The 18,007-nt window shown below is 38.9% G+C and overlaps 1 protein-coding gene across 1 annotated transcript; it reads left to right on the top strand.

Moving 5' to 3' along the window:
* The first annotated feature begins 1,551 nt into the window (after positions 1-1,551).
* Positions 1,552-15,871, top strand: LOC139726970 (V-type proton ATPase subunit S1-like). Its single transcript, XM_071637956.1, has 9 exons — positions 1,552-1,705; positions 6,741-6,867; positions 7,876-7,953; positions 9,139-9,329; positions 9,979-10,102; positions 11,768-11,991; positions 12,873-12,941; positions 13,799-14,021; positions 14,546-15,871. Exons 1-9 carry the CDS (start codon positions 1,608-1,610, stop codon positions 14,753-14,755), a joined length of 1,344 nt encoding a protein of 447 aa, XP_071494057.1. The 5' UTR covers positions 1,552-1,607; the 3' UTR covers positions 14,756-15,871.
* Positions 15,872-18,007: the final 2,136 nt, after the last annotated feature.

Raw genomic sequence — 18,007 nt, 5'->3', positions numbered from 1 at the left:
TTGTACGCCATGGAACCACCAAACTCGAACTCGGTGGCTTTCCCCACAGAACTCCCCCCGCGCTAACTCTCGTAAGCTCAAGTGCGAAATACAGGCGCCATTTGGATAATAAATCGATAGAGGGCGCATACAGCACGAGACCATAGCACTGCGACATATGGGTAATGTATGTACGCGTAGTCTAAAAATCGTTATTATTACACGTATGATGAAAAAAGATCATGAAGGGGGGGGGGGGTTGTCCAGAAGTATATTCCTGTCTAACCATGAAATGCAGTTGAAGAAATGCCATTTATTTTCCAATCGGCAGTCCCACAAAGTTTGAGCGAACTACTCAGCCAGGTTATTGTTTAATTATGTAGGGCATAACTAATTATGTTTATTCTATAATCCATTTCATGGCCGGCGGAACCGGGGGGGGGGGGGGGGGGTCAACCCCCCCCCCTCCTACTTTGTTTTTCACCATGTAAAGGAATAATCTTAAGTGACACTAGAAAGAAATAGACAGAGACCGTGATGTGGGAGCACAGTAAGGCTATGTTTTGCTTTTGTTTATGTTATTATTTTTGCTTGTCAGCATGAAGTGGAAGGAGAAAGCTGGAGACCATTTTTGTTGTTATTTTTGTTGCTTGTCATTAGCTCTTGAGACCCGGAAGTACCCCCCTCCCCCACTTTTGAAAACGCTCTGCCGGCCCCTGTGGTATAGGCCAAGTTTCAACGGTGTATCATGCTATGTGCCCCATGCAAGCTTTCTCTTCCCCACCTGGAGACGCGTACCCCCTTTGCAGTTCTCTTTTAGCAATTAAGGGATTTTAATCCCTTAAGCATGTTCTTTCCGAGTCCCCCTCCATTCACCCTTCTCTTTTGGTAATCTAAATTTCACCATTCATACTATGGTGTCGTCTGCTGGTAAACTACCGGTATATAATTTTGTTTTGTTTTGCTTTGCTTTCTTCTTAATTCTTCTTCGTTCTTATTCTTCTTATTATTATTGTTATTATCATTATTGTTAATAATGATAATAATAATAATAATAATAATAGTAATACTAATAATATCATCATTATTATCATCATCATCATTATCGTCATCATCATCACCATAATTATACTGTACAGGCCTGATAACGATCGGGGCAGAGAGTGAAAGAGATAGACGGCGTTGGTCAGCTCAAACACAAATTTTGAGGGACTACAGATTGAAAAGTAAATGACATTACTTCATGTTTTTTATGTATTGACAGAAAAGATGCTTCTGGTGATATTTTGAGGCCTGCAAAGTACAAACACAGTTACACCGCTGTAATGAAGAAAATGAAAGGAAGGCAGAGTTCGCTAATCAAATGATTGATGTCATTTAGGTCGTTTTGCTTCCTAAAATGGCGCCCGCACCTGCCCGCCCACGAGTGTACAAACGCAAAATAGAGAGAGTAGTCCCTCATAGCCATAGCGCACTACGTGCCGTGCGCGTCTATTTTACGTGCGCTTAATTTGGTAGTGTGTAATCTCTATGTAATAAATAATAAGTGTAGGAATCCGTCATGTTCATAACCACACCAAAGCAATCTAGTCGATCTTGATCAAAATCATCAAACCACCCGCTAAAGCATGGGAAAGACGCCCGTTTTCGTGTTGCTGATTGCAATCAGCGTTTTCTCTGTGAGCAACGCTACCAGTGTCCCAGTCATCGCGTGGTCGAGTACTCGGTAATTATCATGATTACGATTTTTCTCTTTAAAATACACACCCACTGTGACCCAGCCTGGGCTGTCCCAGCTGCCCAGTCGCGAGTGCCAGTGCATGCAGTGGCCAGACCCATTATTGCATTGACATCTACACGTACAACGCAACGATGTACAGTGTGTACGGTCCTGTACTTGTCATGTCATGTGACTTGGCATTCATTCCTATCGATAACGATCATCAGCAGATTGCAAGTTTGGAGTGTTTTACCTCCGCCAAGGAAGGAGGAGGTTAAGTCAAAGTGATCATCGGCGTGGTTTGTCTGTTTGCAACATAACTCAAAAAGTTGGGTAAACAAACTTGCATCAAACGTCGATATTGACATGAACTCTGTCTGAAGAACACCTCATTCCTTAAATTTTGATAGTGATCCAGGAACGGAATTTGTATTGATTGTGGAGTTGGAATGGAAGTAACTCTAAAAACTAAAGATCTTTGAGAGAAAACTTACAATTAAAACAGATGAATGTTTGTGACAAGATGGAAAAAATGAAAAAAAGACGAAAAGAATGAATTTAAAACCATTTTAAGAAAATGAAGCAATTAAGAAGTTGAGGAAAACTAACTAGGTCTAGGTCATATATATCCATGCTGTCCGGTCTGTACTGTAGGCCTACATTCTCAAAGAGCCCATACCTGTCTATATACATACATGTATGTAGACTAGGTCTACATAGAACCATGTGGGCCTGTAACGAATGGACTTTCAACAAATCCAACCACTTTGAAGTACGAAAATACACCCGACGGTGGCCTGTACTTATAGAGAAGAAGAAGAAGAAGAGATCCGGTGCCACCTGATTAGACATTTCTACAGTACAAGCCAGGTGTCTCGAAAATAATGATTGCATAATCATGATTCATGCATAGTCACTGACAAAGGAATTGTGTCCCTAAACTCCAGTCTTTTGGCTGCTACGCCTTTTCATTCAGAAACGTCTGAGAAGCAGCAAACGTCTGAACATGACTAATTTCGTGTTGACTAATTTCGTGTAATTTACTGGGAAGATTCGCTCACTATATTGCTCACACATACTAATTACCTTTCCTAATATAGTGTGACATAGCCCACATATCTGCTTCATGTACTGTCTCTTTTTACTCTGGAAAAATGTGCTAAATTTAAAAAAGATGAAAAATGAGGGTACTTTACTACAATTCATATTCATATTGAAATCAATTAGCTAAAAAAGTTAGCTTTCCCTTTATAAGTACCGGTATCTACATTTTGCTAAAAAGAAATGAAGATATTTGAGCGGTGATATACTGATACATCCCACAACTGAACATGCATTTTCCTTGATTTAAGACAGTTATTATCATCTCCTGAGCATTTTGTTTATCGAGTTTTCAAAGCTGCCTTGTGTTTTGCTCTGGCTTGCTGGCAGCGGAGATCATTAAGATCAAAGCAAGGAAGAATGTTTAAAATGTTGCTGTGACACTCTTGACATAGACAGAGGCATGCATTAATTAACAAAATGATGGATATATCCATGTGTAGTACAATTTGTAGGTCCATAGTAGAACCTAGTAGAGCTACAGTTTAGTAGCGTGAACATGCATGCTTGGCCATCTCGTATTCCACACGTAGCTGATGTTACTGACAGATTTTACGCTCCGGTGGTTTTGAAAAGAAAAGATTCCTTTTGTTTTTGTTGCGAAACTTGCCACACACACAACCGAGCATTTTGAGACATAGCTTTTGGTGGTCACTTTCCCCATTTTATTGTCATTTCCTATGGAAATGTTGGCCGAAGCGCTATCTCCGAGTGGGACGATGATTCCGTAGAGGTCTAACTGTTACAGTCTTGTTGCACAGGCGAATCAGCGTTTTTTCAACCCACCATATCCTTTTCTTAAAAACCCCTATTATGTCCCTCCGGGCCAAGCAAAAATTCATGGTAATGATACATTATGCAAACTAGTATGACAAACAATATATTTGATCGCTAAGCTGTTCACCCCTTGTGTACAAAAAAAACCCGGGAGGCTTCCTATAGGTTTGTGCACAAGGGTGGACAATTAAGTGATCAAGTACATTGTTTTTCATATTTTTTGCATGAATCATGAATTTTTGCTTGGCCCGGAGGGTTAGAAAAAAAGGGTTTTCTTTGGGGGATAATATAATTAAAGGGGAAGGCTAGTAACTGATCAGTGGGAATCAGTGGAAATGCTGGGAGATGATTGTTCCAATCCTTATGGGATTCATTCAAGAGTTCACTGTATATCTATTGTTGTGTGAAAATGATTTGCTTCAGAACAGTCTCATATTCAAGTAATGTGCAGATTAATGCTCTGTCACTGACCAGGGACGCTAACCTGGAAGCACTAAACTGCACATTACTTGAATATGAGACCATTCTGAAGCAAATCATTTTCACACAACAATAGATATACAATGAACTCTTGAATGAATCCCATAAGGATTGGAACAATCATCTCCCAGCATTTCCACTGATTCCCACTGATCAGTTACTGGCCTTCCCCTTTAAGCAGCAAAAGAGGGGCTCGGATGTTGTTTTATTGTGTTTTTTTTGGGGGGGGGGGGGAAGAAGGTTCATTAATTAATTCAGAATTGTGAATTTCTTCAGAGCTCTCTGCATGACTCTAATACATTTTGATCACCAAACCGTCCACCCCTGTGGACATACTCCCAGCTCTGAAGTTGACAAATTCTTTTGCTGCTTAATTATGTCCCCTAAAAGAAAATCCCTTTTCTGACCCTCCGGGCCGAGCAAAAATATATGATTCATGCAAAAATGAAGTATGAAAAACAGAATACAGTACTTGATACTTGCAATTTTGACACATCGAGCACTGTGCAGTAGTACGTGTGCCTTTGCTCTCCACTGACTGAGGGATTATTGAGCTTTACATTTACAATGTTGTACCACAGAAAATTGTCATGATCATGGTGCATTGTATGAGGAAATCTGTTATGCAATAGCTTCCATTTCTTAAGATCCTACCTAGCCACAACAGTCAAGATTCTGTACAAATACAATAGGTGATATGCTGATAGCGTATCACCTAGAATAATTATTGTAGTAAAACTTTTGAGTACCAAAAAATTAATACAATATTGACTCTTTTCATTGCTGAACTGGGCAACAAGAAAGTAATGATATCAACCTAGATAACTTGTACCAAAGCCCCCAAATTGCTCATTACAGAGCCACAAATTCATTGAAATCTTGTTTACATAATCTGTGGCCAGAGCAACCCAAATTTACTTGTGACAAAAAAGCAAAGGAAGTGACAGAGTAGTGATGCAAGCAAGTCAGGAAGTAAAACCAGTGAGCTACTTTTGAAACCAGTCACTCTGTGGACACATTGATCACCTGCATTGAATGCATTGTACAGCACATGCAATCGAATACCTGAATATCAGAAAGGCCCAAGTCCATTAGAGAGAATTCAAAGAAAAATTGTTCTGATTTTTTTTTCTTCTGTTAGGGAAGTGTTATGTATATGAAATTGAAATGTAGATAGTAATTTTAATGATTATCATATTGATTTTTATTTGTATTCAGTCACAAAGGATCTCAAAAGGTGATAGCTAAAATTTGGACTTTGGCCCTTCGTTATGTTCAAGTGTTTATTTGTCTTCTATATATCATGCAGAGCTCTTCATTACCTCCGCCAAGGGAGGGGGTTATGCTTTTGTTACCGTTGGTTTGTTTGTCTGTTTGTTTGTTAGTTTGTCCTTGTGCAAAATAACTCAAAAAGTAGTGAACGGATTTGGATGAAACTTGCAGGAAAGGTTTAGAATGATACAAGTAACAGATGATTAAATTTTGGTAGTGATCCGAGAATTTTGGGGGGAATTTATGAAGGATTTTTGATATTTTGGCAGGTAGGGTTAATGAACTTTGGAGATCAGGCTGCGCGTAGTTGAGGTTTGCAAGCGCGCACTAAAGTGCGTGCTCTAGTTTCTGCTAGGGCTAGGCGCGCCGTGCAGCTGAGCGTTTATGATGTAACAAAGGCTTCTATATTGGGAAATCGGGCAACTTTCAGCACATAATGCTATAAGTACGTAAGGGTGGAAATCACTGACATCTCTATGGAAGAACAAGATCAGTGGTGGAAATGAGCTGCATGCTTGGCAGAGGTCTGCGCTTTCAGAGTACTTCTCTAGTTACCAATGAAGTAAAATCTATTCCTGCAAGTTGGGGCATGCATATATTAGTGCTTGATTGACTGGTTGATAGTGAAATCAAAGCTTTATCTCACCCCTCTTTCTTTCTTTTTTTTTTTCTTTTTTTTTTGCAATGATATGTAGCTCACTCTGTGCATTCACTTTTCATTATGAAGAAACTTGAATACCATTTTGTTTAAAATTGTTTTTCTTCTGTATAATATCCACAACAGGGTGTGATGGCTATATCCAAATGTTCATTGAAACAAACAGTATACTTGGGTGACCCGCATCTCGTCATAGTTAATGTTTGCGCGTATTTGAATCACATTTCGCCACTGAAATTCTTTGAAATCCAACTCACATACAGGAAAAATGCTGAAAATTCCATTCCAATGGAATCACAAGTTCACTGATCGATATCGAAAATTTGCAGCTATCGTCGTTAAACGCGAACGATGCGAAAAAGTTGCGTGCTAAGGAAGGGGCCCGCAACTCGTCACCCGCGCTCCCCTAGACAAAGCACGCAAAAGACGTGTGCGGGTGACCGTGATGCTCCCATAGACATACACGTAAAAGATGCGTGCGGGGACAGTGGTGATACTTATAACACGTATTCCGATTAAAATTTCAGATTTTGCGAAAACTGTTTGGTTTTCACCACAATTTGCTTGGTTGTGGTAGCCCTGCCAAGTTTCAAGCGTACTGAACACAGTCCCGGGCATAAATTTTTGTTCAGTGCGCTTAAAACAATTTTAAGCGGGGTGACGGTATTCGGGCCCCTGACGAGGTGCGGGCACCTCACTATACACTGAGCTGTTACTTGGAAATTATCATCATGTTCCTTCAAATTTTCACAGTGACCTGTTCTCAACAAGACAAATCTCAGCTGGAGAGGAGATCTCCCGAGACTCTCTCCGCCAAGACTTCCTAGACAAGGGCCTTCAGGAAGATGTCAAGGTCATCGTCCTGATTCTGCTGGACAAGGTACAGTGAGATGTATATATGACATGTATATGTAGGGTTGACCGATGAGTGTGACCATCAACTACAGTATGACCAACCTCAGCAGGTTCATATTCATAACTTAAATACGAAATATGAAGGCAGCTGAGGATGTATACAACTACCAGAAATAATTTTGTGTTGAAACACACATACAATGTACATGTAGGCCTACGTTCATACATGTACATTTTACAATGTTCAACTTCAATGTCCAAGTAGATTGACATTTTCCCTACACATTTCCTTGGCCTTGACATGTTAAAAACTGAAATCGATTGTTTGATCATTTTGCTGCATAGCATTGTCTTCTAAGGCCGATCATAAATATTAATTTAATAGTACATGTACTTCTTCTGTAGGATAGATTTTCCAAATGAAGGTATGTCCCTAGCTTTGAAGAGTACACACCTGCTGTAAAAAGGAAATGAAAAAAAAAAAAAAATCAGTGGTAGATGACCCTGATGTACGTACCCTGTACACATTCTTACAACGTCAGATGATTTTAAGCTCTCTACATTTCAAATGTCAACTCGCTGAGCTCAAGTTCTTACCTCAAAAAGGGAATTTTGTATGTATATCATTTCTAGATTTATTATGGAAAAAAGTTCAAATGTGTGAAAAGCAGAAAGGAAATGAAAAAAACAGATAGGTACCAGGTACACTGTATAGTTTATTTCATATAATTCAGCAATTTCATATTACAGCAACGATGCTTGCGGTGGGTTCGGTGAACTTTCCTTCTTTCTTTTTTTCCCTTCTTAGTTAGGTCTGAATATATCTTTTTGTACATCCATTGTTGCATAGAATGCCAACAGAAAATGTCCAATGCTATCTATCACTTTTGATACTGTAGATAACGAAAGTGTTATAGGAACGAGACTTCTTGTGATGTTATATTGAGAGGTCAGTCAGTTAGGAGTTTACTCCAGCTCATAAATTTTGCATATTTTCATTGCTTTCTCTCTCTCACTCTTATCACTCTCGTAGCTTTCACTTGGAGACCTGACACGCTATGGCAATGCCTACGATTCATCAAATCAGGGTGGTGTCATTCCAAACATCAAGGTAAGTACCAGGGTTGGTGGATTTCTCATCGCAGGCCAAAGATCTTTCATTTAATGTGTCAGGTCTCTGATTTTTAAGCCTTGATATGGTGCATCCTCTTTCTACCCAAAATGTGTTTAATGCTGAATAAAATATACTGAGAAGTAGCTGTGTTGGGTCAGTGTCTCAGCAAAATCTTACTGCAGAACTGACTAATGGTATGGAGGGACTTCAGTAATCAAAAGAAAGAATTTATGACATGTGTGTACAGTATTTGACTGTTCAATAACAGTTACATTCAGATGGTGATCCTTAACTTCGAGGATAAGCGTGTAGATAAGTATGGGGCGCCAAGTGTCGCATGGTCTCATTCGTTGTGAAATAGTAATGGAGGTCTGCCTGTGCACTCTTGTCATGCTGTTGATGAAATTGCTATTTTGTAAATAACGAAATGACAATTTCATCAACAGAATGTCAATTTCATCAATGAAATTACAATTGTAGAATTGATGAAATTGTCATTTGGTGACAAAATGACTGATTTCATAACGAAAGACACTATTCCATACTTGGCAACCCATACCTACCTACGAACTCATCCTTGAAGTTAAGGATCATTGTCTGAACGTTACTAAAGATCAACATGTAAATGATAACTGGCAGTGGTGGGTCTGGTTGGAATGATCCATCTAAAAGGTCTGAAATTACAGCATTCCAAACCCTGAGTTTGGAACATTCTGCACATTCCTGACTGCAAAGGTCATCATCTGTTATGTTTAGGGAGTTAATCAAAGTACTTTATTGAACACATACTGTCAAACTGGAATTTTCATATGATACATTGTAGCTGTCATCACAGCATCTCCACCAGAACAACGTGGCTTTGTGCTCCATTTGCATTTAGGAAGTATTCATTTATATCATCTAATGTTGCTCTTATTATTGCATAGAATACAGAAATTCTTTCATTTGTTTGTTCTATGGAAATTGCTGTTTAAACTGGTATTATTTGCCATTCAGTCCTCTGATCAGAGATCACAGCCATATGTTACGCCCAGGGTGAACATAACAAATGTGCGATAATCATACACCTATATTCCTTGAGGATTTTTGTGTGCTCGTATTTGACTAATCATGTACAATTTGTAATTGTGGGATGCACACCCTAATACCTGGTGAATACCTGTTCACTCTTCCTGGGTCCAGTCATCTATGGAAAGTGCAGCATCCAGCTTAGTGCTGCCCCAGACTGATACATCCAGCCTGGTGGATGACCTCATCTCCAAGGTCAAGGGTCAGAATGGAGAGGTCACAGAGCTCACTGACCCAGAGGAGCTCAGTTCTGTTATCATTAGCCCCAGCAGAACCAACCTCGTCATCGTCAGAGTTGCACCAAGGTTAGTAGTGCATGTTTGATTATGAGCTTCCGACTGTACCAGAGTCAAAGGGAATCACCCTGAAATCACTATGACCCTCAAGAATTTACATATTGGTCTATAAATCCAGTGTAGATGAAACTCTAGATTTGTATTGTACTAACTCAGACTAGTATGATAATCTGAAGTTAGTCTGTTAAATACTTGTAGAGGTATATGTTATGTTGTAGCTTTGGCTACTGTCTGCAAGAAGTGGCAGCAAAGAACTGAAGAATGCTGTTTGGCTGAGCACAATTACAACCCTACAAAAAGAGTGAGAGATATTATTCATATATGAGCACCCATTATCATCACTACACTGAAGTGTATAGTACAGATGAGAAAGCATCCTCAAATGTAATATTTCTGTTCTCTTATATTAGTCACCCAAGTAATTGGACACGCTTACCAATGGTTGCTTGGGGAGACTCAAGATTCAGTGCATGGAGTTGGGTGATTGATAAGGTTGATATTATTTTCGATACATTGTATCTGCAAGTGTATCCAGTTTTGTATGGTTTTGGGCTCTTTCATTCTCACTCTCTCTCTCTTCCTCTCTGTCTGTTGGTCTGTCTGTCTGTCTGTTTGTCTGTCTCCTGATGTGTCTTTCTGGCTAACTTAACTATCAAAGTGATTCCATGGAAGAGCAGCTGCAGGCGGCAGATGGACTGGTCAAGTCAGCGATGCACCGCTTGAGAGCCAAATCAGATGATGTCCCCTACACTATCATCTTCTCTGCTGATGACATGTCAAAGGTAATCAGAGATGTGCATAATCACATGTTCAGTGGTTAAATTGAACACCACTTAATGGTAGTAATGCTACCAGTGTTATCATAGCTGGATCTGATTATATATGATTTGGTAGTACATCATTCAATTTGTGTGTGTTTGTGTGTGTAAGTGCGTATGTATATGTGACCCTCTACAACAAAAGGATCCGAAAGTTGGGGGAGGACAATTTTCTGAAAATGGCTTGACATTATTAGAATACTCTTCTACTTTAATTTGATATATAGCACAACTCATATAAGTACTCGGTTGCGGAGATATTGATGATTTTATTAGCGCATGTCAAGTGGTAGAGGAAATCAGAGTTTCGAGAAAAACACCTTCAAAGTTTTCCTTCCGACGCTATCATGATCAAGGGGAGGCGAGACAGTTTTCATCGCTTGACAATAGAAGGCATGCTCCTAGCGACCTCCACGATGTTCATTCAAGCTTAGTGCCAGCTGTCTACGCACGACCAATCAGTTATCAGGATGTCTTGCATTGACCAATAACTCCCTCGTTGCTAGGGGCGGAGTTTAGCTGCGTCGCTAAATCCAAATCTTCGGACACGTTTCTGTTACGTTGAAAGTCGGAAAATCATGGCCCAGAAAAATGCTGATTTCTTGCCTTTCCTTTAATCATTTAGCTTCGAAATTTCGGCAGATGATAGACAAAACATTAGACTACAAAATTATGCCAAAAACAGAAATCCGATTGTTTTGACCAATTTTAATGATGTGACTTCAAACCCGAATTTCTCGGCTCACCCGTCAGCGACTTTAGGATCCTTTTGTTGTAGCGGGTCGCGTATGTACAGGTATAGGAAGGAGGAGGATGCTACTGCAGTAATTGATTCCAGCATACTTACACAACATTTATCTTGATGTCATATTTGTGAAGATGTGATTTTCTGGCAGGGGATGGGAAGCCATAATAGCAGAATTTCACAGAACAGTTGAATGTCAAATAACAGCTTATCAAGTGGCAGAAAAGAACCAAAACAGTGAATCAAGCAACTAAAAAAAGAGGAAAGAAATTTTGCAGTCTTGCTTGCAAGACAGAAAACATGCATTTGTTAGAAATCATGGACTCCCCTGTATCAAACGTCAAACATTTAGAGAGATTTATAGTGTACATGTACAGCATTAGATCATATCAGAGCAATTACCCTCCGAGGGCAATTACCCCCAGCTACATACTGGTTAGTGATAAGGTAAGAGTAAAGATTAGGGTATGGGTTAGGTTTAGGGTGAAGAGTTTGGGTTATGGTTAGGATTAAGTTCAGGATTCGGATTACGGTTCAGGTCAAGGGAAGGGTCTTGGGTAGTTGCCCTGGGGGTAATTGCCCTAGACCTCATTCTGTTAGCAATCATAATACAAGCCCAAGGTGATCTACTATAGAAGGACATACAAAAGAGAGAGAGAGAGAGAGATGCAGTTCATAATTTTGAGCCTGTTCACATTTTTGTCAACATCGAAGGGGTTTCCGCAAACGCTATCCTTATACAAGATCTCATTTTTTTTCTGTTTTTCGCCTGCAGTGTCAGTGCTATGCAGGTCATACGTTTCATAGAAGCATGTGCTAAATTCCATCAAATGAAAGATTATTATGGTCACCTCTTCATTCTCCCCTGTCCCTCTCCATCCAAGCATTCTTCTCACGCCAGTGGACGTCGTCTGTTAGAGGCCACGGAGACCGCCGACAACCAGAACTTCACCTTCATCAATTTCACTCAGGATGGATGCACGGCCTACCTGTTTGCCGACAGTATTACCGTGGAGCTGATGGTTAATGGCGCGGTCAACAGAAGCCTTGTGCTCCCCAACGATAGATGGAACTTTGAGGGGGTCTGTGAAAACAACTTCACATACCAGTAAGTCGAACGAAGAATGTTTCCGTGCATTTTAATTTTGCAAATTTTACGAGATTCAAGATTTGCAAAATTAAAATGCACACAAAGTTCTCATCTACACTATATGCATTGAAATCCAGTGGCAGTTCGCGATGATTTCATGCCGCACAAAGGTTATCGGCTCTTATTTCATGAAAATTTGTATGTTAAATCCTCTTTCAGCACTTTGCCCGTATGATTCCTAAATACCTTTCCAATAGTGATAACATTTAGAGACCACTTCTTCAGGATGTGTGGGTTGTTGTTAGTAGTTATTTTTTTTTTCCAGGCATGAAATTCAGTTTAGCCATCTTGATGCTATTACAGTTATGAATTTATCACTTGTGGTTATTATGTAATGGGAGTTGTAGTGACGTTCAGGATGTAACGACAGTGCAGACGGCAGATTGAAATTTGCAATATTGTAAACGAAGTAAACACATCATGAAATAATTTCATCACAAAGACTCAAACCTTAAATCTTTTATTGATATTGTAAAAGTAAAAAAGTAATTATGTCTGTTATCCCCTATATGAGAATATGAAGTTATCTTTTGTAATAGGCTACTTTATCATCGTGCGTATTATTTGTAGCAACTCTGGTGGAAATATTGCATTGTTGATCATTAGTTGAGGTAGTCTACCAGGTAATTTAAAACCAGAAATGTTTGTGTGCATTTTAATTTTGCGAATTTTGCGAGAGCCAACTTTGCGAAATTAAAGTGCATGCAGAAGCTCTTGTCTACACTAAATGCATTGAATGCCAATGGCAAAAATTTCATGCTGCGAACAATTCTTACATTTCAGTACTTGATGTTCGAATTCAAAGGCATCATATCTGTTTTTATTTTACCTTTACACAGGCTGACTTTCAGTGTTTCTGATCTGCGGAACGAGAATGGGTCTGAGTGGATCACCAGTGTCTCCATTTCGTGAGTTGGATTCAGTGCTTTTTGTCCACTGGTCACCATTGTTACATGTCGTTCGTTGGACAATGGTCCTTAACCCATTCTTTGCCAGGGACTTTGGACAGCATGTAGAATGCTTGGGGATTGTCAGTGCCAATGGGGACTCAAAGGGCACAAAGGGTTAAGCTGAAAGGCCATTCCATATTCAATATTCAATGTCATATTCAATGTCATATTCAATGTCATATTCAATTTGATTCCATCAGATAAAGAGTATGAAATAAATCAAACTGAAAGGTGAATAGAAGTTTCTTTAAAATCTGACATGAAACGAGAAAGTTAAAGAAGACCAACGCCCAAACATCAATGTGGATAAAGCAGTAATATTAGTCGCACACATTGAAAGTTCGAGGAAAATCGGGTAGTTGATTATTAAAAGAGTTATGAATTTTTAAAGTTTTGGTACCATCATCGCTTGATAAGGAAGGAGTACTATAATTTGTGATGAAATGATACAACAATATAAAGAAAATTTAACATATTTTCACTTTTCTAGCATAATGAAAGAGCATGGGACTTGCCTCTTTCAGAAAGCAGGGGGAATGATATTACCTGTAACGTATGTCGGTAACAAGTCAGTTGAATGTGTACTTTTCATGAAAAATAATTTTTAGGATGTAAATGCCTGATCTAATTTGCGTTTATGTTTGTGACCAACCTGTGAATGTCTAATATTCCAAAAGCTGTCTTGTGGTACATTCGATTTCCAAAGAAACTTTTAAACCCATCTGCCTATTTATGTTTTTTCTGGAAGTCAAATAGAGTATTGAGTATATTTTTACTCCCAAGTTACCACATTCTCCCATGACTCCTCCATGCAGAATGAATTTCAACAAGACTATCAACAACTACTGGTTTGTGGATTCAACGACCATCGTGTACCAACTGAAGGATCTGGTAGGCACCAACAACGAGAGCATCTCCTTGCCGGATGACCTCATAACCCCTATTGGCTGGTCCTACCACTGTGGGAACACAATGTTTGCCCAGGATAACCAGACTGACGTGAATTACTTCCTCAATGTCATGCTAAATAATTTTCAGGTATGCCGAGGTCCCTGTTTTATACCCTATTTTTTAGACTAGCCATAGCACAAGCATCTGCTGTCTCTTTCATGTGCAAGAGGACTTCTCTTCAGCAATTTCACTAAGTCCCATTTAATCAGATGCTTAAAAAACGTTATGATTAATAAGTCCAAAATGCACTCTCATTAAAAAATACTTCATTGACTACAGACACCTCCCAATCAATTTTCTCAACTTAAATATTCATTGTGACTATCTAGCACATGAAAAGCTATGTTGAAACTTATCAAGCATACATTGATGTCGGCAGTATTTTCTATTCAATTAGTTTTTATTTTTCTTTCTACTCCTCCAATTTTCATGATGAGCAAGAGCATGCAAGGCAATATAAAATCAGTCAGAAAAATCAAAACTTTGTGATATTCTTCAAAATAATGTGTCACACTGAAAGCTGTGTGTGTTTTCTGTAGTTATTTAAAAAGTATTTTGTGTTTTTTCTCATATTTATGTGTTTATGTCTCGATCCCTTTCTCAAACCCCAGCTGCAACCGATTGGTATAGAAAATAACCAGTTCTCGTCAGCCAACGACTGCATAGGGTACTTCACCCCCGGCATCTGGATGGGCATCCTCACCACTCTCATGGTCGTCATCATCGTCGGCTTCGCCGTCGCGATGATGGCCAACGTCAAAGTCATGGACAAGTTTGATGACCCCAAGGGAAAGCCCCTGGTCATCAATGTAGCAGAATGATAAAAATATATTCAGTGTACCTACTGTTGACAGTCAGAACAATTCCTCTCTCCATCTTCCCGTCTTTTCCACCTGTCTGTCTGTCTGTCTGTCTATCTTTATTTACCTGTTTCTGATTGTTATTTTTACCCTGTTGTTCTTTTCTCTGGCTTTTGCTCCTCCCGTGTTTCTGTTCATTCTCTCTCTAGCTCTCTCTGTCCATCTATCTATCTTTGTGTGAGTGCAGTTACGCAGAATATGAATAAGGTACTAGAATGTGAAATTTTCCATTGATCATGCAATATTTGTGGATAAAGATTTATATGTGGTAGGAACATGCAAGGTGGGTCATTCCTCTCAATGTTAATGGAAGTAGATGTGCGAGAATCAGTGCTCTTCACTGTAATGTAATTATGTTGAGCGCCGGGCATATCTCGGTGTTTTGGATCGGTGAAACATGCAGGAAACAGTCGCGCAAAGTATGAGAGTCTGATCATATCAGCAGAGAGCTTTAGTTCTTTCATCAGCTGTTCTTAACTTGCTGATGATTCATATTGTATAGATATGATTGTACAAGCAGGATGTATCTTTTCCCGTTGGATAGAAACCAAAAATAATAATTCAAAGCTGTGGATTGCATCGCTGTTGTCTAAAAAGTAGCTCTGTATTAGACTGCTGTAGTAGCTATCATTGCCTTTGATAAACAGGATGTAGTGGGAACTGGTGTCGTGACCTTTAATAAATTGCACAAGTGTATCTGTAAGGTAAACCCCTTGTAGTCATAATTTAGTTTCATAATGGCTCAGTCATCCTCTGTTCAGGAACTAAACTTCCTGTCGATGATTAGATGTCTGCATATGTATCACCAGTACAGTGAATAGTATATGTATTGTTGGATAGATTTGGGGTTAAGGATATGGTCAACTGGACAGCTACATGTACCTGAGACAGTAATCATTACGGAATCATGTTCACAGGTATTACAGATAAACCTACATGTGGGAGATACATGTACGCATAGAAACACTGTCTTTGAAGTGAGATGGTTATTATTTGTTTGAACAGAAATCAGTGGTGTCAAATTATATCTATATACATTTCTTGTGTACTATGTGAATGTCTGTTTATGATTAAATCTGGGACATGCAAATTCATGACATTTATTGTTGTGTTGTTAATAATAATAATAATAATTGCATTTATATGGCGCTTCATACTGACGTTTCTAAGCGCACTTTGCTACTCATACAAATAGACTAGAAAACACAATAACATTAACAAAATTAACGTTAACAGTAACAAAAGAAGAAGAAAGAAAAGAAAAGAAAAATACATGTGATACAATGGTACTATAATTGATAACTGTGCGCCTCCAGAAAAAAAAAAAAAAAAAAAAATGTTAATGTGTGTGTTTGTGTGTGTGTGTGCATGCGTGCATGTGTGTGCATGTATGTGTGTGTGTGTTTGTGTTTGTGCATGCATGTGTGTGTTTGTCTGAATGAATTAGTACATGTACAGCAAATGTGTTGTCAATTATAATTTTGGTTTGATATTGCTACATGTATAAACAAGTTTTTAACCAAGCTGTAATGTTAGGAAGCCCACTCAAATGTAGCAGCATGCCTCAGTCCAACATGAAGGCCTTGATGACACAATAGATAGCAAGGGCGATTTACTAGGTTATCTCTGGTAATTGGCAGTTACTTTCCAGATATCTATGCCAATGGGTTAACTGGTATGATATCAGAGACTCCAACCCCAAGCACCTTCTGATCTGGAGATTCTCCCGCCTGAAACCCCTGGCAAACGGGACACTCCAAGTTGATGTGCGCGAAGTGCCAAGTTCCTTGCGGCCATGGTCCAGGGCCCGCTTAAGGGCCCTGGAAGCTTCATGGTTCTAGATACTTTCTCGTGCTATCTCGGGCTCATTTTAACATTCGAATTACGATGGCAATATGCTAAGTAAGAAATCCTTTCCAACGGGAGACACAGAGCCAGGGCGGGAGAAATTAAATCTCAAGTGGGAGAACGGGAGATATTGCAAAAATGGGCTTTCGGCGGGAGATCTCCCGTCGAAAGCAGGAGAGTTGGAGTCTCTGTGATATTCTCTAGATATAAATCTGATTTCAGATTTTTTTTTCTCTCAAGTCTATACACAGTTTGCTTAAATTTCCATGTATCGAAATCACCTGAAAATTTTGATTTCAATTCTTTTTTTAACAAACCTCAATATCATCCCTGGTTAAAAAATACACACACACACACACAAATAAAAATCAAAAGATATGGACATATTCCCCACATCTACAATACAGTGCACTCCCATTATAACGAACGTTTCAGTGAAATTCCGCTTACAATGAAGTAAAAATTCAGGCCACAACATTATCTACTCTAAATATATTTCCATTATTTATTTGTTCGGTCATAACAAAATTTTGGTACACCGAAAGAAAACTGCCGGTCCCCAGGACTTCATTATAATGGGAGTCCACTGTAGAAGACAAAATACTAGTACAAGAATAAACGGCAATTACTTGCTCCCAAAGACACATACACCTCAATATTCAGTATTCTGTAATGTGCGGTGATACTTAAGGCCATTTATTTTGTCTCAAACGGTTATGTGCAACTGATCACATATTCCTTCATTATAACTTTAATCTGCGATACAAGTACGTAGGTCCCCCGTTTTATCAACGTAGGACTTAATATTCTGAGTTGCAGTGCTTACGAAACTGAAATTTTAATTCTGGAGAAATATCATTTATGATATATATCTAATCAATAAAGCCAAAGTTGTATTTAGAAGAACTCTTGAACCAAATGACTGAATAAGTACAGTTACTAATCCTAAAACATTAGCAAGAATAGTCATATATTTGTTTTTCTTTAAACTTTTAAATCATGAACACTCACAAACAGGTGATACCCTTGGCAAACCGACAGATGCTCGAACCTAGACAAAAATAATTTCACACAAGTATGTACATATGTTAGGCAAGCAAAACTGATGAAAATAAATACATGTATGTGGTGTAGGCTGGAGAAGGAATCAACCTTTTCTCCACTGAATTTTGAGGAAAATTACATTGACTTATCATTGCCATCTAGTGTGACTTCATAGATTACAAATTTTTATCCTGGGCACAAGAAGAACAAAATAAATGAACAAATCTGGACCTCGGTGAATGCAATGTCTTCTTTTAGAAATGATAAAGTTGCAAGAATTTATTCAGAAAAGTGGGTGATTGTACACCACTTTATTTCAGA

Source organism: Diadema antillarum, unplaced genomic scaffold (assembly GCF_040938485.1).
Source record: "Diadema antillarum isolate AM-2024a unplaced genomic scaffold, OU_Dant_1.0 seq00000107_RagTag, whole genome shotgun sequence".
Classification (NCBI taxonomy): domain Eukaryota; kingdom Metazoa; phylum Echinodermata; class Echinoidea; order Diadematoida; family Diadematidae; genus Diadema; species Diadema antillarum.
The sequence above is the reverse complement of the archived record's forward strand: the minus strand, read 5'-3'. Positions and strand labels throughout refer to the sequence as shown.

Bases quoted from the DNA above. Each gene is read 5' to 3' on its own strand.
- LOC139726970 (XM_071637956.1), top strand. From the start codon at position 1,608: ATGGGAAAGACGCCCGTTTTCGTGTTGCTGATTGCAATCAGCGTTTTC. The intron at 6,868-7,875 runs GTACAGTGAGAT...TCACTCTCGTAG, and splicing joins TCCTGATTCTGCTGGACAAG to CTTTCACTTGGAGACCTGAC. The intron at 9,330-9,978 runs GTTAGTAGTGCA...TAACTATCAAAG, and splicing joins ATCGTCAGAGTTGCACCAAG to TGATTCCATGGAAGAGCAGC.